Here is a 22,279-nt window from a genome sequence, read left to right as displayed (position 1 = left end):
TCTTTTAACGGAGATTATAACACTAATTATTTAAATCCCAAAGGAGGAGATTCTTTGGAGATAGTTTTAACAGCCCATAACTTAGAACTTACCAATCAAACAACACCAACACATTCAAAAACACCAACTGATTATAATTTTACAGACTTACCGACAAGGGAATTGAAAAACAAATTTTCATATTCGCTCCTCTGCTCAGAATTGACCATTTAGCTACAATTTTAGCATCTAAATTATAGAAAATTATTAAATCAATGCCGTTAAATCGTAAAGTTTATGATCAAGCAAAAGAATCAGAAACCAAGTTTAAAACTGCCATTAAAATTTTTACTGGGGAAACATTCTACAGGCAACGAAACCCAAATTGAAGGATGTGGGATTTTGGGAAAAGCAAAAAAAATGTAACTCATAGTTTCATGAGCAACAGAGAAAAAATATAGTAGGCATCAACAGAAACCATTTGCGTCTCACTCCATCAAGGTGTACCGCAAGGTACATTTTAGGAACCTTAACATCATACACAATCTACTACCAGCATACAAAAATCAAGTACGAAAACTACACAATTGATGAATTTCCCTCTGTCGGAACTGAACAAGATCCGACTGGCGGTCCAAAGCCCGGGTAAAGGAGGATGGTTGGAGAGTGGCGACCTCTGTAAAACCTTGCCAAGAAACCACAAATGCAAAATCGCACAAACCACAATACACAAACAGCTACGCCCCCCGCGGGAACTGGGGCCTCCACGAGTGCCATCATGGAGGAAAACAACGAAGTCGGCACAAAAGCACTAAACCATTCCAAAAAAAGTTCTACCTATCTCTACGTGGAACGCCCTTACTCTCCTCCCCCCAGAAGCACCTGACCTCCTGGACCAGTCACTATCGAATCACCAGATAGACGTGGCATGCCTACAGGAAACAAGAATCCAAGGAGAATCCAAAGTAGAAACCAAAGGGTACCAGATACTCACAAACGCATATCAAGAGAACACGGGTATCCATGGAGTGGCAATTGCAATATCGAAAAGGATAAACAATTGTGTACAGGTATGGAAAGCTGTGAGTGCAAGAGTCTGCATGCTCATAATAGAAGCTATGGCCACACCTGCCACCATAATATCATGCTACGCTCCGATAGAAGAGGCCGAATCAGCGACGAAAGTTGACTTCTACCAAAGTCTCCATGCCACAGTTGACGACACTCCAAAGGGAGACCTACTACGGATCGGAGGAGACATGAACGCAAAGCTCGGTCAAGCGCATATAGCCGAAAGCAGCTACATTGGTAGGGCGGTCAAGCCATCCCAACGGAACGATAATGGCGACCGCTTGGCCCTGTTCTCGGCATACAACGACCTATGCATCGCAAATACCATGTTCAGGAAAATGATTCACCAATTTCCTACATGGTGCTCTAGAGACAGGAGAACAAGAAATCAAATCGACTTCCTATTGATTAGAAGAAGATGGCGCACATCGATAAGTGACGCCCGCGTGAGAAAAGACGAGCTTCTTCTCGACAGTGACCACCGAATGCTTACGTGCGCCCTCAAGTCGAAGCTTATAGTCTACAAGAAGACACAGAAAACACAAAGGCTCAACCATGATCTACGCCAGACCGCGGGAGGTGTACAACACGACGTCCTAGTAAACCAGAAATGGAGCGTATCAAAAAAGCTTTAGTAAACAAGGCTGCCAAGATGCTAGGAACAACCAAATACAAGCAAAAAGAGTGGATAACACAGGAGACGGTGAACGCAATCCAGACACGAGAATAACTTAAGAACAAGCGAGCAAACCAAAAAAAATTCATAGACCAAAGAAATCGCGTAAAGCAACTCATACGAAGGGACAAGAGCAAATACCTGGACAAAAAGACAGCTAAGATTGAATTAGCAAAAGAGAAAGGACACACACGAGAAATGTACAGACTAATCAACACGCTAGGTGGCAGTAGAGACAAAAACACTATCACAGAGTCACTCAAGGATGCAAACGGAAAAAATGATAACTGACACCAAGAGAATATCGGAGAGGTGGAAAGAGCACTACGAACAACTTTTGAGTACCGAAAATACGCCATCGCTGCTCCCGGCCGCCCACACGCTGCCAAAAGCGTTCAACCAGGTTGAACCCGAGGCCTCGACCAAAAGTGAGATTAGGGACGCCATAGCAGGGCTACGGACCCACCGCGTAGGTGGATGTGATGGCATTACCCCTGAGCTCTACAACTCAGGCGGAGAAACGCTCGTTGACCTTAGAGAACTGCTACTGGACAGCTTATCGAATACAGAAGAAATCCCGGCGAATGGAGGGTATCAATCCTCCTGCCATTCCACAAGAAGGGCGACCCACAAGTTTGCGCAAGCTATCGCGGGATATCGCTTCTCTGCATAGGTTTCAAAGTCCTGGAATCAATAGTGCTTACACGACTCACTAAAACCTACGAGCCTCATGCCCTAGACAATCAGGCGAGATTTAAGAAAAAGAGAGGCTGTTGCGATCAAGTTTTCACATTCCGACAGATTCTGAAGCAATGAAACGAGTAAAACAGATCAACGGTCATGGTATTTATCGACTTCAAAGCTGCCGTCGACAGCGCCAAGAGAGACGCCATCTGGCAGCTTCTCGAGAATCAAGGACTACCATGCAAACTACTTAACACCATAAAAAACATGTTCACAGACACCACAAGCTGCGTGAGAAAGAACGGCATGCTTTTTGATCTCTTCTCCGTTAACTCAGGGGTCAGGCATGGAGTCGTTCTTTCCCCATTTTTATTTAATCTTTTTAACAACTGGGTGATGAATGTTGCAACCGATGGCACAAACAATGGAATCACGCAAGAAACAGTCATCTCTAATCTGGATTTTGCAGATGACATCTGCTTACTGGAGGACAATGCTGATGATGCCCAATCCCTACTAAACAGAGTAGTCGCCGCCGCCGCAAAAGAAGTCGGCCTCATTGTCAATTCCAGCAAGACCAAGTGCATGTTTGCCCAAACTGAACCAGTGGTGCTGTACCTCGACTTCAACCCACTCAAAAACATCACTGAGTTCGTCTACCTCGGAAGTCGGATATCGTCCAACGGCAACATATCAACAGAAGTACAGAACAGGATCGCACGCGCCACTGCCAACAGCTCTAGAATAGCAAAATTCTAGATGAACAAGCGAACGACGAGAAACACGAAGAACAAAGTATGCAACGCATGCGTGAAGAAAGCTCTGCTATATGCTGCGGAAACATGGACTGTCAAAAAATCTGACGTCGTAAGACTTGATTCATGAGAAACAAGAAGCGTAAGACGCTACCTCGGAGCACGATTCGATGATCATGACACCAACACCATTCGAAGAGCAGCGAACCTTGGGACATCCTTGGACTCTCGCCTGCGAAAAATGCGACTAAGATGGTGTGGTCATGTACTTCGAATGGGGAAAGAACGAAAACTCGAGAAGCATTAATGTTTGAAATAGCTCAGTCATGGAAACGCACACCGGGTTGCCTCAGAAAAACATGGAGAATGAACGGCGCGGAAGTCATTGAACCGATCCTCAGGCCTCCGAGAATGAGGCACGATGTTTGAAAGAAGTCGTGGAAAAATACATGCTACTAAGAAAAACAATTAACTAAGATAATGAGAGAGTAATTTGCATTGACTTTCGTTTCGTTTGCTGAATTAAAGGATTTTCTACTGCATAATTTTGATCTAATTAGGAATATGACTACTTTTCGGTTCTACTTTGCCCGCAATATAGGAGCGCCAATCACAACGGCGCAATTGGGTGAATTACCCCGCATTTGTTTTGAATTACCCCCTGTGATAAACAAGGGTATTGCAACCGGGTACCGGACTTTTTCTCCCGTAAGCAATTTAGTTCACAAGATTTTGCTTGTGAAAATAGTACGTATTTGAACATGCTTTTGGATAAATTCAACTTCAATCAATCATCTGGTATGTAGTTAAGAATTATGCGTACGACAACCGAGGCTTGGGGTTTGAATCGGGCAGGGACCTGATTTTTTTTAAAACTCGAAATGTTCTGCTGATTCGGACTATCGTCCGTGTGGTTAATAAGTGACATAAATGAGTTATTAACTTTTTCTCCCTTAAACAACTTTGTTCACAAGATTTTGCTTGTGAAAATAGTACACGCTTTTGAGTAAATTCTTTTTCAATCAATCATCTGGTATAGAGTTAAGATTTATGCTCAAGACAACCGAGGCTTGGCGCTTGAACTGGGTACGGACCTGATTTTTTTTTCAAACTAGAAATATTATTCTAATTCGGACTATCGTCTTTTCGTCTGGGCCTTTAATTAAAAAAAATTATTTCAAATAGCAAAACAACAACTGAAGAATGAAACCAAAATAGCACCAGGAGTGAAAGAGAGCACCATATGGGAAATCTATCAGATAAAAAGGCCGGATGTTGGCAATGGCAAGATAAGAAATCTAAAATGCCGAAAAACTCTGATGACATTCGCATCAATAACCGAGATAGTCTGCTACTGTGAAAGCTGCTGCCGCGCTAAAAACAACGAGAAAGATACTCCCCAGGTGAAATTGTTCCTCAGGAATGTGGATGACATTGTTAGAACAGTCAGAGGGGAGCCGAGTTGTCTTCTCGATGCCGCCAATTCTCTTCATCCAAATCTGCAGTTCACTCTAGAGGAAACGAATTCGGAGGAGAATTTGCAGTTCCTGGATTTGAACATAAATGTATCGCAGGGTAGGGGTGTAACTTGCAGTTAGTATCAAAAGCCAACAGATACAGGGACTATACTGAACTATAGAAGCTGCGCCCCAACTCAGTACAAGCGTAGTGTTATCCGAGGAACTGTACACAGAGTTTTTACGAGTACATCTAGCTGGGAGCAATTTGATAAGGCTATGGAAACTAATAGAACGCAATGGCTGACAAATCAGCACCCTGAAAATTGGTCCGCCAAGGTGGCTTCAGATGCCTTGTGCAAAATAATCGAGGGTAAGGGCAAGCCCCTTTTTGAAAAATTCCTGGCGCAAACATAGAAACAACTACATTTGAGGAAGAACTCTAAAAACTGGTACACGACGCTTGCTTCTTTGATTAGGAGCAAGCAATGTTGCTAAGATTCTGAACGTCAAGAATCAGCAGACTAAACTGGGATTGGTGTTGGAAGAAAAGGTGACTGCACCTTCAGTGCCAAAATCTGACAACCGAGTGGAATTTGGATTGGGATTCCGGACGAACTGCTAAGAACGAGTCTAATGGAGGTGTGGGAACTGATGAAACCATCGTGGTGTCCGAGCCTAACGCTGATTCGATATTGCGTGCGACACAAGACGTACAGAGGGAACTGAATTCAGACTCAATCACCAAAGGATGTGAAGCCCCCAATGCTGATGGTGCAATACAGAGGTAACCAAAGCCAAAACTTGGCAAACAGGTTACGAAAATTAACTAACTTTCAAGTAGTTTTCACCACAAGAAAACAAGAATCATGTTTACCATCACTGAAGTCAGCATTTTCTAATGACCTCAAGTCAAGAGTGGTTTATAAATTGTCATGTAGTGGATGCACTTCCAACTATGTCGGACAAACTCTTCGACATTTGACTATTAGTATTGAGGAATATAAGAAGGTAGAATCAGCGTTAGGCCTCCACCTTCAGCAATGCCACATTGAGGGAAATAGCGCAGATCTAAGTTGGAAAATTATAGATAGGTCAAACAACCAAAAAAAATTGTTAACACTAGAGGCAATACATATCAGGAAAGAGAAACCTGGCTTGAACACGCGCGATGAGTTTAGGAGCAGGGAGTTAACACTGAAAACTCAGTCCCAAAAAGTTTTTGGTTATTTATTTAAAACGTACATGTCTGAATCAAAAACATGACTCAGAAACTTCCAGACAAATTAATTTAACTTTGATTAAATAATTTTAGAGGTTAAAAGTATTTTAATCGTAATAGTAATTTAGAGGTCAACTGAGATTGGCTAAGTTTTTAACATGATGTCTTAGAACCAAAATGTATGTGAATTATTGTAAATATTATTTATAAATTGATGTTTTATGCAGAAATGTAAACCTTACCAACAGGAGTTTACTTTATAAGTCTATGAAATTTAAGTTGATTTTTTTTTCATATCTTCAGTGAAGAGCCATCTCTGGCAAGCCATAGAAAAACATCGTGGAAGTAATTTAATTTTAACTGAAGATAAAATTGTTATTGTTACATTGGAGTCTGAGTTATTGTCTGAGTAGTCTATTCAGTTCCGACCATTTGCCACTCCATGCCAAAGTCTCATTTGACTACCGACCGGTTCAAAAAAAGGCACCAGTCATCAAACAAAAACTAGATTTTGGCATTTTCGCGTACAAGAAAGCAAACTGGGAAGAAGTGAATGAATTCATTCGTCAACACCCCTTGCAACCATTTTGCATGAGCAACGTTGAACTGATGCTCGATCATTGGTACGAGTGGTTATACAAAATACTACAGGACCTGCTATCTATCACTACAAAACACAGGTCTGAACTACCTCTTTGGGTGGGAAGCAATTCCTCCAACCTTATAAAAAAATTAAATACACTCCAACTTAAAAATCAGCGAAAACCTACCCCATCGAACGAAGGCAAAGATGAAAATCTGCAAATTAATTAACACTGTCCCTTCAAAATGACCAGCATCTCCATGAAAAAATGCTTTTTGAGAACGGGAAATTCGGCGAAATACATCGATATTTGAAATCGATCACCAAGTCTCGCATGATCTCTTCAGAGATCTTCCTAGATCAAAAAATAGCCAATGCAGACGCTCAAAAAGCTGAATTTTTTAACATACTATTTCAATCAGTTTTCACACGAAACGCCAACGTTAGGAAAATAGAACGACAAGATAACGTTCTTCTAAGCAGTATCAATTTCATTATTGATGAAATAAAAGATGCCCTGAACGAGCCGCACGTAAATAAGGCAAATGGACCAGACATGATTGGTAATACTCTTCTGAAAAACCTCTCAAAGTCACTAGCAAAATCGATTCACTTACTGTTCAACCTGAATGCAAATAAAGCGATATTTCCAACAAAATGGAAGATCAGCGAAATCGCACCAATTTTCAAAGACGGGGATAAACAAGACGTATCAAATTACAGTCCGATCAGCCTGCTCTCAGTAGTGTCAAAACTGCTGGAGAAACTAATAATTGAAAAACTGGCCCCAATTGTCTACCCAACCCTAACACCAGACCAACACGGTTTTAGACCTAAACGATCGACGACAACAAACCTAATATAGTATCTACACGAGATATTTAGCTGCCTAGATTCGCCAAACTGCAACTACCTGAACACCTTCTACTTGGATTTTTAAAAGGTTTTTGACAAAGTCTCGCATGGAATCGTCATGGAGAAATTATCGACTTCTGGAAACGGAGGAAATTGTTTATCTCTGATACACAGCTACCTCTCGAACTGGAAGCAAACCGTGAGGCTGAAGGACACAATTTCCGGAGAGCTGGAAGTCTTCAGCGTTGTTCCCCAGGGCTCTATATTCGGGCCGCTTCTCTTCCTAGTCTTCATAAATGATCTACCGTCCTGTGTCATGTCCGCAACATTTGGTTATGCAGACGACTACAAAATTGTTGGAGACAACCCTTTAACTCTCAACATAGATGTTAGGAGACTTTGGAGGTGGTGCGAGGAAAACTGCATGTCAATGAACCTGACGAAAAGTAAAGTCCTCTGTATCAAAGGATCAGCTACGATTTCACTCCCCAATTACAGCTTCGAAACTACTGAAGAAATGAAAGATCTGGGCATCCTGATATCCGACACGCTCTCTTAGACGCAACACCCAAAAAAGAGGGCTGAAAAAGCCTTAAACGCTCCCTTCAGACTCAAAAGGAATCTCTCTAAGGCGAATTTTGCGAACAAAAAAAAACCATATATCTGTTACGTTGTGCCAATTTTGTGCTACGGTTCAGTTATCTGGAAACCATCAAAAGGTGACTTAGGAATCATAGAAAGTGTGCAGCGGAAAGCGATCTCGTGGATTTCCATGACAAGCAATAGCCATATCTCCTATAAAAACAAACTCGTGAAACTTAACATCCTTCCTTTGTCTCTATACCAAGAGCTTCATGTTGGACTGCTGTTTGCAAAATTACTAGCTGGAAAAGTTGACATCGACTGGTGAAGCCATGTTAGCATCACTGACGTTGGAAACCGAAGAGCTCAAATGACACAAAATATCGTCTGCAAAAAAATTCGTCTGAAGAAGTGCGAGTCGGATTTCTGGTTTCGGGCATGTCGTCTTGCTAATCTGTACAACGAATACTTCAAATGTGACATATTGTTTGACCCGGAATGCAAAAATAGACTTCTAGGAGTGTACACGAAGTTTTTCAAAACTCGCTACAACGAATCAGACACATGCACTTGGCGCATTTTATGCGAATGCAACAACTGTAGAGACCTGAAAAAACTTACATTCATAACTGAAAACTAAACTTTGAACAATGCAATGACTGGGTCTTATGCGAACCCTTGGATCATATTCCTAAATCCTTTGTTATTATCATTATTATTATTATTATTATTATTATTCTGTAAATAAAATTTATACTAGACAAAAATTGCGTGACCTACACTTGCATCATGTTATTGCTTATCATTTTGCAATTTCAGTTTTTTTGTTCTAACAGGTTTTTAATGAATTACAGGTCATGTTAAATGTTGTTGATTGTATTGATCACTAATAGACAAATATGAGCAAGCGTTCTTCGGTTCAGTTGATTGAACGAGATGAACCAGCTTTCATCAAAAAGTTCAAAGCAAGAACTGGTTTCGTCGAGCCTTGTGATTTGAGTGACAAAACAGAAATTAAGGAAGGTGACAATAGTTGCATTGATTCAGTGGAAGACCTCCCGACTATTGAAGTAATACCAGGAAAATCCAAGAATAAAGTCACATCGGAAGATGTCCGAAAGGTACATGAACAACTGATTGCATCTTCTCGATCTGACTTGTCGTCTGGCCAGGATTGCAAAGTTGTCACGAGTGAAAAGAATGACAGTGGAAAGTTTAAGTTTTCGCTTCCTAGTCAAGAACAGCAAAGAGTTAAGAACTCGATTTCCTCTTCAGCTCAAAAAGAAAAAAGCAGAAAATTAATTTGTAGTGAGCCTGAAAATATAAAAAATGATCACGTTAAAGTTTCAAACAAATGTCTTCTGTCTTTTGGAGACGGAGAAGAAGATTCTGAAGATGATTAGGCGAATCCTTTGAATTAATTTGACTAGTTTCTCACGGCAATGGGTCAGAATGGATTTTTTGTGAATCCCTGTTGAATTTCGGGTAGCTGAAATTGAATGCCGCCAAATGAAAAGAAAGCAGAGGAAGAGATGTAAAGATCAAGGACCTCTTATCGGAATGAAAAAAAAAACAATTAACTAAGATAATGAGAGAGTAATTTGCATTGACTTTCATTTCGTTTGCTGAATTAAAGGATTTCCTACTGCATAATTTTGATCTAATTAGGAATATGACTACTTTTCGGTTCTACTTTGCCCGCAATATAGGAGCGCCAATCACAACGGCGCAATTGGGTTAATTACCCCGCATTTGTTTTGAATTACCCCCTGTGATAAACAAGGGTATTGCAACCGGGTACCGGACTTTTTCTCCCGTAAACAATTTAGTTCACAAGATTTTGCTTGTGAAAATAGTACGTATTTGAACATGCTTTTGAATAAATTCAACTTCAATCAATCATCTGGTATGTAGTTAAGAAGTATGCGTACGACAACCGAGGCGTGGGGTTTGAATCGGGCAAGGACCCGATTTTTTTTAAAACTCGAAATGTTCTGCTGATTCGGACTATCGTCCGTGTGGTTAATAAGTGACATAAATGAGTTATTAACTTTTTCTCCCTTAAACAACTTTGTTCACAAGATTTTGCTTGTGAAAATAGTACACGCTTTTGAGTAAATTCTTTTTCAATCAATCATCTGGTATAGAGTTAAGATTTATGCTCAAGACAAACGAGGCTTGGGGCTTGAATCGGGTACCGACCTGATTTTTTTTTCAAACTAGAAATATTATTCTAATTCGGACTATCGTCTTTTCGTCTGTGCCTTGCCCGTGATATAGAAGCGCCAATCAAAAAGTTTCGTAGTTCGATTGTTATTGTTTTATAGCTGCGCTAAACAAGGTTGTTGCAACCGAATACTAGACTTTTTCTCCGGCAAAAAACTTAGTTCTAAAGATTTTGCTCGTGAAAATAGTACTTGCTTTTAATCAATTGAAAAGCATAAAACTAAATTATGCATTTCAAAAAAAATTATATCACAGGGGTAGGCTTCCTTTTCGCTTGTGTAACAACAACACTGGGCCAAATGCATCCTCCAGCCATTTAATGTTGGATAGATGTTTATTTAGAAGATACTTTTTTAATAAAAAAAAATTATTTCAAATAGCAAAACAACAACTGAAGCGTGAAACCAAAATAGCACCAGGAGTGAAAGAGAGCACCATATGGGAAATCTATCAGATAAAAAGGCCGGATGTTGGCAATGGCAAGATAAGAAATTCGCAGAAAGTGAGATACAAGGTGACAGAGATTTAGAGGATCATAAAAACTTCGAGAGAAGCTTGAGGACGTAGAGTTCCGATGACACATGCTGCGTTAGACATCTGTATGCAAACTGATATTCTTTGTCTAAGGAAGGCAGAAGCACGGGCTTCGTTGGTGGAATCTTGAATCAGCTTGCCGAGCTTAGAAAGAAAACGTTTGGTGTCTGGTCCTGCGCCTCCTTGTATTTCGAATGCGACAGGCTGAAACAAGTAGCCTCTGTTGATGATTTCAGTGTATTTCATTCTTTTCGTCTCTTCTGCTGTAGTCACTGCTTTCAGGGGCTCGAATGAGTCAATTCTACTACTGCACAATGCGTCCACGACCGTGGCATCCCATACCATTGGTTCGCCTCTGGACCAATGTGTAGACGTGAGCCCAGCCGGCCTTTTCCGATCTGCGCGGCAAAGTCCAGGGGGTTCTAATACCGAGTATGTTGGCGCTGGCAAGACCCCTCTTCACTATGTCATTCAACAACGAGTGGCAAGTATGACGACTGGCGCTCATTTTGCAAGCCAAACCATGGTGGCCATCTTCAGAGACTTTTTTACCGCATCGGCATTGGTGGGGTTCGCACACTTCGCCGCCCGAACGCAGTGCCACACTGACGCGGAGTTGGATATCTGTGAATTTCAAGCCCAATTTGGATGATGGCAGAGCCTGCAGCCAGCTTCCCGCCATCTTTTCAGAGTAAGCTTCTATTCTATTGTGGTCTGTCAATGAACAGTTCTCAAGCATCGAGGTTTTTAGGTTCTCGAATACTGGTCAAGTCCAATTCTTTTGGGTGCATCTATTAGTTGGTGGAAGTGCTTGTGCAGTCTCACCCCAGAGTTCCAGAGCAGTTTCTTCGTCACCTGTTGGTCCGGTACAAGTGGAGATTTGGTCTGACAAAGCAGCGCAAGAGCTCGCGGAGGATAGAAAACAGGAAGTCGCAAGCAATGACGCAGATGGCAGACCCAGGCCACCCATTTTAACAGGCAGACAGGCTTGGGTGCGAAAAGAATCTGTAAGTTGAGCATTGGTGATTTTTTTCCAGTGTTGAGGTCAGAATGGAATCATAGTTGGAGAGTATGTCGGGGTGCATGAAGCACGGTGACGTGCTTAGCAGAAATGTCAGTTTCGGTATACTGAACGAGTTTTTCAAAAGAAAAAGCGCCGAGTGTGCCTCGATTTCGACCAGGCGTTCGCTCAGTAGCTCAAGATCTTAATTTATCAAGGACACAGTCAGCACCCATGCGTGCACCAAGGATGCATAGGTCGTCCAATGGAGTTACTTGTATAGCAGGGCAGATCGTGTTGAATAGTTGCAGTATTTCGAGTTTGAGCTCTTCACTCGGTGAACCTAGGAAAGTTAGCTCACCTTTCGAAGGCTTAACTATCAGGCCAAGCATACGAGCGCGCTCTATCACCAGTTTCAAGTCCTCGAAAACTACCCGGAACTTATCAGCAAGATTCCCATCGTCCAGATACCAGAAGTTAAGAGCAGAAGTCAGCGAATGAATCATGTCGTTAATCGTGTCACAGAACATGGGCGGCCCCTCCGGGTCTCCTTGTTGAGCTCCTTCATCTGAGTTCAGAATTTGAGATCCAAAGAACAGATAGGAGGGTTGGCTATAGGCTGAGAACGCAACATTTTTCAGGCGAGGGTACTTTTCGCTAATATTCTCCAGCATTTGTTGCCTTGAGATTGAGTTGAAAGCGTTTTCGAAATCAATTTTGACTAGAACGTGTTCATCGCTGATGCCTGGAGAAGATAGGAATTTGCGGGTGGCATGGACTGCCGCCTCACATCCATTTTTGGTGCCGAAGCCCAGTTGAGTATATCCATATGAACATTTTCTTTGTTCTAATAGTTCGTGATCTTTGCCGGCACATTTCGCTGCCAATCTGCGAAGTGTGTTGCCGACTGCTATGGGCCGCACGCCGGAAGAAGGTTTTTTGAGTGCGAACAAGTTTGCCCCGAAAAAGAAAGGTCTGATATCAATCGGTACACCACCGCTCAAGATGATATTTGTGAGCCCGGTCAGGTCTTCAATCAGTTTGTTTGATGTTTCGTTACACATTCCAATCATGTCTTTGATAATTTGAGGCCTCAATTTGTCAGGCCCACTGGCTGAGCCGTTCGGGAAAGAATTTATACAAGAGTGAACCGTAGAACCCACAGTAGTGATACATTCTTGTTCTTTGTTTCCCTGAACAGCATAGGCGAACTTGTGCCGGGGTTGTTTTTATTCCATCTCATTTACAATTTCGGGTGTAATTTCAGGCATCGTGTTATCAATTTTCTCTTGGACCCTTCTCCTGAGACTCTCTGTTTCCTTTTTCGGCTTCGCCTTTTTTTTCGGCTGCTCCGGAACCTCATCTGTGCCGGAAAAAGATCTTATAGTTGAGTTGACTGAACTGGTGATGTTTGTTTGGTGTTTTTCCCTCCTCTGTCAGTCGCCTTCAGACAGTGGGTGGGGATACTCATAAGCTTCAGCCAATTGGAAACTTCGTCAGGGTGTTTGGAGATATCGATGATAACTTCGCTATAGAGACAGGCTAAGTTGACTCTTGCTCCTTTCGGGACACGTTTGAGTATGGGGACTCTAGCGGAGAACAGCTTGCGGAGATAGGTGGAAGCCTCGGAATCTCGAGGGAAGTTCTCTATTGTGAGATCTCCGATTAGTTGAGAAAGGCCACTAGACTGGTGCTCGGGCGCGCTACCAGTATGAGTCAAGTTCTGTGGAGATATATCATCAGCCAAGACAACTGAATCCGGTAGGCAGCGGTTGCAGATCAAGCCTGGCTTCCAGTGTTTAGAACTCGGTAGGGGAGTGTGCTTGAGGTGAACAAAGCCGCATATGCTACACCAAACTCCTCCGCCCCGTAGATGCTTTGAACACACGCTGCAGTGAGTCTGATCTACTTCATCTTCAGTGACTGTTGGTTGCTGTTGCTGCATTTCGCGTAGGTGTCACATTCACTTATATGAAACTATTTAATACGTTTATCACAACAATTAGGCTATTGTATTCAATTTTAATCATCTGGAGATGAGTTAACACTCATGCCTACGACAACCACGGCTTGGTGTTTGAATTCAGCCGTGAACTGATTTTTTTTAAAATACAGAATTAATCTGCTATTTCGGACTATCGTCCCTGTGTTTTGTAGTCGAATTAATTGAGTTATAATTTTGTTTTCAAACATAGTTTTGTTTGAAATGCTTGCACGACGTTTTGTAGACAAGTTTAAACAAAGATTTAAATGTCGAAAGATCTAGCTTTTTTGACAGTTAAATATTTTTTTGACTTATTGGCTTTCGTCTCATTTTCTATCTACTAGTTTGTCGTCTATGTTTTTGTTGCATCGCAATTTGTGCTATATGGTTGTTGACTTAAATTTCCGAATTATGCATACCATTTTGCATCCATTTCACATAAAGAACCAGTGAACCCAGTTTTGCTGAAAAATTTAGTGAGTTTTCTGTTTATTGTTTTTTTGGCTTTTTTATCTCATAATTCGTTTCCTACGATCGATAAGACTGTGACTCCATTTTTTTGAATGCTAATAATCAACCTCAAAAGGACCTGAGGTTTTGTCTTTTTTCGGCTATAAAGGTTTCGGCTTATTTGATATCGACTCAGTGGCCTATTTGTACTTCTGTTAAATCCTGTTCAAGAACCATTTGAGTTATCTATTGTCTTTGTTAATTGAGGCTTTGCTAGTTTCAAAGTAGATAAGCCTTTCTAGCTTTATGACCGCCCATCAAAGTAATCTGTCTTGTTTTGTACCACGTCCTGTTGCATTTGACATCATATTAAAAATACATGGTGACAGTTTCTGCGGGTATTCCTGTTCATAAAGTTTTTTTGCTGATGGAATTGTCAATCGCTTTTTTGAGAGGCAAAAAATTTCACGAGCGAGATGTTTTTTATCAGGGTAAGAAGAGTGTTATCTATTCTCCCGATACCTTCTTGAGTGGCAGTTTATTTTTCAGTCCTCATATAAAACCAAATTTGTGTAAAATTTTGTCAAAGATTTATTTTTTTATGTATCGGATGTGATACTTCTGTTTTTCCGAAATTATCATGAAAAATTTTCCAAATTTTAAAATGATGCAATATCTGGAGCAATACATTTAAAAAACAGTTCTCGAGTTTCTACGCATGCGGTTATTATGCTCTCAATTAGCATTGTCGGCTTTGTAACGCTTCTTTATTTTTGTTTTGATGCAAATTTAACAATTGATTGTCGTATTCCAGACAAATTCAAAGAAAGATATAAAAATTTTGTTATATCCATCTTTTTTGACAGTTGAATAAGTTTTTTGACTTTGCGGTGTTCGTCTCATTTTCTGTCTGCTAGTTTTTCTAGAAAAATTTCCTGCTTATTGGTTATTAGCTTGAACTCCGTCGATTCAGCTGCAGAGTTATGTATTCTATTAGCCTAATTGTTGTGATAAACTTATGAAATAGTTTCAGAAGCCGAAATGAAAATAAAATGGTTTATGGTGTGGGTGAACAAGAAGCTTCTGCCATCAATTTTAGTTCAAAGGAAACTATAGATTATCCAGAGCTGAGGTATTAAGATCAAACTCTCATCGCTCCGAAAGACAAAAAGTCGGAAAGATCTTGTTCTGAGTTGAGCCCCATATTAGACGAAATTGAAGTTACATCGCTGGTCAGAGATCTTAAAAATTCAGTCAAATAAACTCGAGATTCGCAAATGGAAGCAATGATAAATGAAATAAAAAAGACACTCCCAAAAACTGTTCACGAAGCAATTGCAATTGCTAAAGAAGCAAACAATCGATGAAGCTAAAGATAACATAGACTATAGGGGGCAACAATGTGACCTTAAAGCTCGTAGTGAAACTGAACTAATAAAAGGATGCAAGCGCAGAGACAACGTCGGAATAATTGGAATTCCCGAAAACCCAAATGTCGATGAAAACGGAAGAAGAATTTATGAAAGCAATGAAGAAAGTATTGAGAAACTCACCAAAATAGCCACCGCAATAGGAGCTTATATTTCGGAATCGGACGTTTCAATTGCCCACCGACTTCCTACGAGAAAGCATCATCCAAGAACCATGATCGTTCGCTTCACAAGAATAATCGGCAAAGTCAATCTCTTAAGGAATAAGAAGAAACTTTTTCAGTCTTCCACGATGAGAGACGTAAAAATATTTGAGGATTTGACTGCGCCTGGAGTCAAGTTCCTCCATTTGATGAAAAAAGATGCCCCCGAATCGAAACTGTCTGGACGCGCGAGGTGTACATTTACTTCAAATACACAAAAAATGAGGTGGAACATTTTATAAGAGGTCTATATGAAGGAGGAATTAAAACTAGAGTACTCATTCAATGACGTTGAGAGCTGCTTCAATAAACAATGAAATGATATCCTCAAGCCAACAAAGTGCTAGTAGTGCTAAAAATCATGTTGCTAACTTTTGGGAGGTACTTAATATAAATACAAGATCTATTAAAAATCACCACGATGAAATAGAAGCGCTTATAGGCAGTCTTGAGTCATCACCGAACATATTAGCTATAACTGAGACGTGGCTAAATGAAACAGACGAAATAAATTGTTACAAGATTAAGGGGTTTGAACCGTTGATATCAAAAAGTAGAATTTCAACGAAAGGAGAAAGTGTAATGATTCAAGGTGACAAACTTTTAAAGTGATCAGAGAAATATAATGCGAACTTGCGGAATGTGTAAGTATACTAGTTAGAATAATGAAAATAAATTATATTTTAACTGTGACACACAACACTCCTAGGACTGACAAAATGTTTTTTTTTGAACAATTTGACTCTCTCTTCGACCGTCTATCACTACAAAACACTCCCGTCATTGTATGTGGCGATATAAACATCGATATAATGCGTGATAATCTACCAACATAAAAATACTTATGTCATAATTTCGAATGGATTCAATATTCTCAATCAGAAACCAACAAGAATCGTGGAAATGGCACAAACTTGCCCAGATCATTTCATAATCAAAGATGTACACCATCAAAAACTAGCCTTTTCGGATCACATTCCAGTTGAGTTACAAGTTTTCATTAAGGAAATTAAAAATGAAAGCTAGGTCAGCTATAGCGACTCATCATTCATCAAAGAAGATAAACAAGTTCAGCAATTTAAAACGGAGCTCGAAAAGCAGTTGCAATCATTTAATCCTCAGTTAAATAATTCAAATAAATTTTTTGCAGAGTTTGAAGAAATATTCAGTCGTGTCTTTCATAAATTTGCTCCAATAGTAATAAGAAACGTATCCAAAAACAACAGTAAGCCCAAGTGGTTTTCAAATACATTAAAAAGTTTGATTTCAAAAAGAAATCGACTTCATCAAGAGTGGAAATTAAATTTTTCCAATCCATTGGCTTTACAAAGGTACAAAATCCATAGATTAAAAGTGGAAAAAGAACTGAAGAGAGCTAAATCAAGGTTCTACTTCGAAAAGTTTGAAAATTGTATAGGTGACTCAAGAAAACATTACAGGTTTTTAGATACAATAAACGAAAAATCCAGAAACAATCCAATCATTAGCGAATTGCTAGATAACACTGGTTGCAAGATAACTATTCAAACTGATATAAACAATGAACTAAATACTTTTTTCGCTAGTATCGATGAAAACTTAAGTTCAGTTATATCTCAAACATCGTTTGATGTATCAATCGAATCGAATTTCTCAATTTACATTTATCTTTGTCATGAACAAGTAATAAGTAAATTTTTTGGTCAGTTAAAAAGGAAGGTATCTGCAGGAATTGATGACATCAGTAATATACTAATCAAGGTTGTATCCAGTAAAATTGTTCATCTGACCAAACTGATAAATTGTTCAAGGAATAGCGGAAAATTTCCAGCTTTATTAAGCAAAGCTAAAATAATTCCATTTTGTAAAAGTGGATCGAAGTTAGATATGGGAAATTACAGACCTATGTCTCTGCTCAATTGTTGGAGTAAAATTTTTCAAAAAGTTTTTGCTTGTCAGGATTTATAATTACATGGAGGAACATAAACTATTTTATTGCAAGCAATATGGCTTCAGATCTAAGCATAATACAATAGATAAAATAGCGGAAGTTACTGGTAAAATTCGCTCATCCAAAGGTATCATTGAAGTTCCGGTTGTTCTGATTGACTTGAAAAAAGCGTTTGATACACTGAATCATTCTTTCTTAATTAAGAAATTGGGTTATTATGGTTAGGATGGGCCAAGTTCAACTTGGATAAAAAGCTATATTTCAAATAGAGTTCAATGCGTTAAAATGAATGGTGCACGATCATCTTGGGCAAAAGTTCATTGCGGAGTTCCCCAAGGCTCAATACTCCATACGACGATACAAACATAAATATGTTATCTATGTTATCAAACATAAATTGTTATCCAGAAATTAATAATGATATGGATAAAGTCTCTCAGTGGTTAAAGGCAAATAAATTAAGTCTAAACTTTGAAACAACAGTACAAGTTAATATAACAAACAAATAGCTTTCCAATATTTATTGAAAATTATAAAATTCCCGAAAAGATATGCTGCAAATAATTCTAAGTTTAATTTTTGTAAGCACATCGAAAGTGTTCATGCAAAGCTGCGCCGCCAATGCGGAATCCTTTCTAAAGTTAGGCATTATGTTCCTCGGAGGGTATTACTGCGTTATTATGATACAAATGTTAAATCTATCATTCAATACGGTATCCTCATTTATGCTTGTGCAAGCTACAGTGCCCTTTTACCCATCCTTAATTTACAAAAGAAGATAATTCGTACCATTTCTTATGAAAATTCAAGAAAGTGTTACATCATTATTCGGTAAAGGAGTTCTAACTATTCATGAGCTATATGTTTACGAACTTGAAGTTTCTGTTTCGATCTTTGGCCAAACTGCATGCGAGTGATCATTTATATAATTTATTTGAATTCATTGTATATAATCGAAATACCAGATCACCAAAAAAGGGGCTTAAGAAAATACCCTTAGCTAGAAGTAATATGCAAAAGTTCTCAATAAAACACCGCAGGTCTAAGCTGTTCAATCTGTTACAAGAAAATAACTTGGTCCCTTAAGAGTTGCAAAGATTGAATGAAGCTCAGTTTTTAAAAGTGATACATCCCTTAAAAGATCTCTTTATCTTAGACAACATGCTTTCCACGTTTATTTTTTACTTGAATTCGATCTGAGTTGAGTTCAATACAGAACCATATTGAGCCTTCACCAGTTGTTGCATATCAATTAGTGTGGGTTCAGTTTGTATCTTACAAACTGGACCCCATCTTGGACTTGTTCACTGGTTACTGCCACAGGGGCTCAGTTAGGTGTCCGCTGTCTAAAAAGCCTCCATCCTGCCCTGCGGGTGTTATGAATTCTATAGAGACATGGCACAGTTAGTAGAAGCAACCAGGATTGAGGGCCTACGACAAGCGAGTTTCAGCGCCAAATAAGTTTCAGCGCCGTGAAATTTTGGGAATAAGTTTTATCCTGTGACATAATCTAAACCATACTTGATCGGATTGCTCAGACGACTGGTAATTAAAATGTTCAGCTAACCATAAAAGCTTCAATTGCGAGAATATGAAAAATAAGTCTAACTTGAATTATTATTACCAAAATACTTTCAACCTATTTAGTTTTGAATTATATTGTTTTGTTACGAACTAATAAATTGAATGCTAAGTTTGTTAAAGTCGATTTTGTGTAAAGGGCAGCCGTGTGCAACCCAAGTGGGTTGGTTGATTGTCCTCTCAGAGGTATTTGTTGTAGGTACATATAATGCTTAGTTAATTATAACCTGTATCTCGTGAGAAATAAATCTTTTTCGTCTTATTCCACTTTGCATTCACTACATGAAGAGAAATCGTGAACACTATATAAAGAATCGTCGGTGTTATTTTTTCGTCTTTTCAACCTGCTATTTTGCTTTCTACAAACGTATATTTTACGTGAAGATCGATAAGACAAGGACCTCTTTGAAAAATTAATAATTTTAATATGGAGATATTTTTATTTCGTTTTTTTTTTACTTTTTCGATAAGCAAGGGTATTGAAATCTGGTACTAGACTTTTTCCGTAAATAATTTTGTTCACATACTAATCTCTTGGACTAAATTCCTCTACTTTATTGGTCCTTTCTCTCACAAAAGACGTATTTTGAGCATGTTTTCTTGCATTTTAAACAACCGGCCTAATTAAAATTTGACGTCAGGCTTCAAGTGGTTAGATGAAAGCATTTTGAAATACTTTAGTTTTGCTTTGGTCGCTTTTTTGCTGCAGATCATTGGAAGTTTAATAGACATTGTGCTGCTGTATCAGAAGCTGCATTGTATTTTTGCGAACAACTATAGACCAGATGGACGAGGGAGTGAGTGTCTTTCCTAATCTCCAGGTAGGAGGTTCATTTCCGTAATCTTTTATCTTATATCTATATCTATACTATAATTAAATGCGAGTGACAGCTATCTCCCATGTTTTAACAGAATAATTTTGCATGTTTAACGAAAGAATTTTTTCATGTTTAAGCTGTATCGTATATTGCAATGCTTTAAAAAAAATTTCAATTAGTTTTCCGCAAGGTCATCAATTTATCAGTATTTTTTTCGAGGACAAATTAAGTCTGTCTGTATACCTGCTTTTTAAAATCAATTTGATTATGTCTGTCTACTTGTCGCTTAATTTTTCATCTCTGCTCCTATATATTTAAATGCGGGCTTCACTATCTCGCCATGTTTAAGCTTTTTCAACGTATTATTTTTGCATGTTTAACAAAAGAATTTTTTCACGTTTAAGCTATGTCGTACATTGCAATATTAAGTTTTTTTTGGTTTTCCAGTTTAAATTCCGTGTTTATTTCATCAATTTTGAAATTAGCAACCCAATAGTAGGAAATTGTAAGGTTTTCCCCAGGTTTTGCGATTCTGGCTTCCATATATGAATAACCAAATCCTTTTAGTTTACGAGATAGGCAATTTTCAGATTTGAAAAATTCGAAAACGTTGAATATCTCAATCCTGTTGTTGGATATTGTGAGGGTACTCTCAGGGGTTGCGAATTTTGCCTCTGATTATGACTGCTGAAATCTCTGTAGTTTTCGAGATATGACAATTTTTTTTGGATTTTTTCAAAACTTGAAAGAAAACTTAGATATGATAAGTTTCACAAAACTTGAAGTTACCATCTCTGTAGTGAGGCTCTGTCAGGGTACTCTCAGGAGTTGCGAATTTCAACGCCAAATACGACTGCTCAAATCCTTGTAGTTTTCGAGATAAGACGTTTTTTTATGATTTTTCTCCGAAATTTTCAAAAAAAAATTAAACGTTAAAAAATTCCAAAACTTTGAAGATCTCAATTCTCTAATTGGAATATTTGAGGGTTCTCTCAGGGGGTTGGAATTTCGCCTTCCAATATGACTGCTCAAATCCTTATAGTTTTCGAGATATGACGATTTTTATGATTTTCTCCGAAATTTTCAAAAAAAAGATGTTAAAAAGTTCCAAAATTTTGAAGATATTAATTCTGTTATTGGAATCTGTGAAGGTACTCTCAGGGGCTTGCCAATCTGGCCACTGAATATGGCTGCTCAAATTATTGTAGTTTTTGAAATTTGACGTTTTTTTAAGGATTTTTCTAAGTTTTTCAGAAAACTTAAGTATAAAAAATTTAACTAAGCTTGAAATTTCCATATCTATAGTGAGGCTCTGTTAGGTTACTCCCAGGATTAATGAATTTAGCCTTCAAATATGGCTGCTCAAATCCTTGAAGTTTTCGAGATAAGACGTTTTTTTATGATTTTTCTCCGAAATTTTCAAAAAAAAAATTAAACGTTAAAAAATTCCAAAACTTTGAAGATCTCAATTCTCTAATTGGAATATTTGAGGGTTCTCTCAGGGGGTTGGAATTTCGCCTTCCAATATGACTGCTCAAATCCTTATAGTTTTCGAGATATGACGATTTTTATGATTTTCTCCGAAATTTTCAAAAAAAAAAGATGTTAAAAAGTTCCAAAATTTTGAAGATATTAATTCTGTTATTGGAATCTGTGAAGGTACTCTCAGGGGCTTGCCAATCTGGCCACTGAATATGGCTGCTCAAATTATTGTAGTTTTCGAAATTTGACGTTTTTTTAAGGATTTTTTCTAAGTTTTTCAGAAAACTTAAGTATAAAAAATTTAACTAAGCTTGAAATTTCCATATCTATAGTGAGGCTCTGTTAGGTTACTCCCAGGATTAATGAATTTAGCCTTCAAATATGGCTGCTCAAATCCTTGAAGTTTTCGAGATATGACATTTTTTTTCTCATTTTTTCAAAACATTTTCAGAACACTTAATTTTTTTCTTCAAAATTTGAAGTTCCAAGTCTTTAGTATGAGGCTGTTAGAGTACTCTCAGGAGTTGGCTCCAAAAATTACTGCTCTAGTCTTTGTAGTTGTCCAGATGTGACCTTTTTTGTGATTTTTTGAAGAAAAAAAATTCAGAAAATTTGATTTTTTTTTCCAAAATTTGAAATTCCGAACCCTGTAGTTGGGGGCTGTCAGAGAACTCTCAGGAGTTGCAAATCTGCAAATCTTGCGTCCAAATGCTACTGCTCAATTGCTTTTAGCAGCACTGGAGGGTGCGTTACACGCTAGTATTAAATGAAAGTCTT

The 22,279-nt window shown here is 38.7% G+C and overlaps 3 protein-coding genes across 7 annotated transcripts in view; 2 read left to right on the top strand and 1 right to left on the bottom strand.

Moving 5' to 3' along the window:
- Positions 1–22,279, top strand: part of LOC134854909 (dynein intermediate chain 2, ciliary-like) — a 512,182-nt gene that overhangs the window by 168,277 nt on the left and 321,626 nt on the right. The window lies entirely within an intron of this gene.
- Positions 1–22,279, bottom strand: part of LOC134854908 (protein arginine N-methyltransferase 5-like) — a 568,964-nt gene that overhangs the window by 328,292 nt on the left and 218,393 nt on the right. The window lies entirely within an intron of this gene.
- LOC134854724 (craniofacial development protein 2-like) lies at positions 570–1,685 on the top strand. Its single transcript, XM_063871080.1, has 2 exons — positions 570–624; positions 856–1,685. Exons 1-2 carry the CDS (start codon positions 570–572, stop codon positions 1,683–1,685), a joined length of 885 nt encoding a protein of 294 aa, XP_063727150.1.

This window comes from Symsagittifera roscoffensis, chromosome 9 (assembly GCF_963678635.1).
Source record: "Symsagittifera roscoffensis chromosome 9, txSymRosc1.1, whole genome shotgun sequence".
Classification (NCBI taxonomy): domain Eukaryota; kingdom Metazoa; phylum Xenacoelomorpha; order Acoela; family Convolutidae; genus Symsagittifera; species Symsagittifera roscoffensis.
The sequence above is the reverse complement of the archived record's forward strand: the minus strand, read 5'-3'. Positions and strand labels throughout refer to the sequence as shown.

What these genes read in the sequence shown, in the direction of transcription:
- LOC134854724 (XM_063871080.1), top strand. Translation starts at nt 570, where the DNA reads ATGAATTTCCCTCTGTCGGAACTGAACAAGATCCGACTGGCGGTCCAA. An exon ending in ACTGGCGGTCCAAAGCCCGG is followed by an intron (nt 625 to 855) that starts GTAAAGGAGGAT and finishes TCCTCCCCCCAG; the next exon opens with AAGCACCTGACCTCCTGGAC.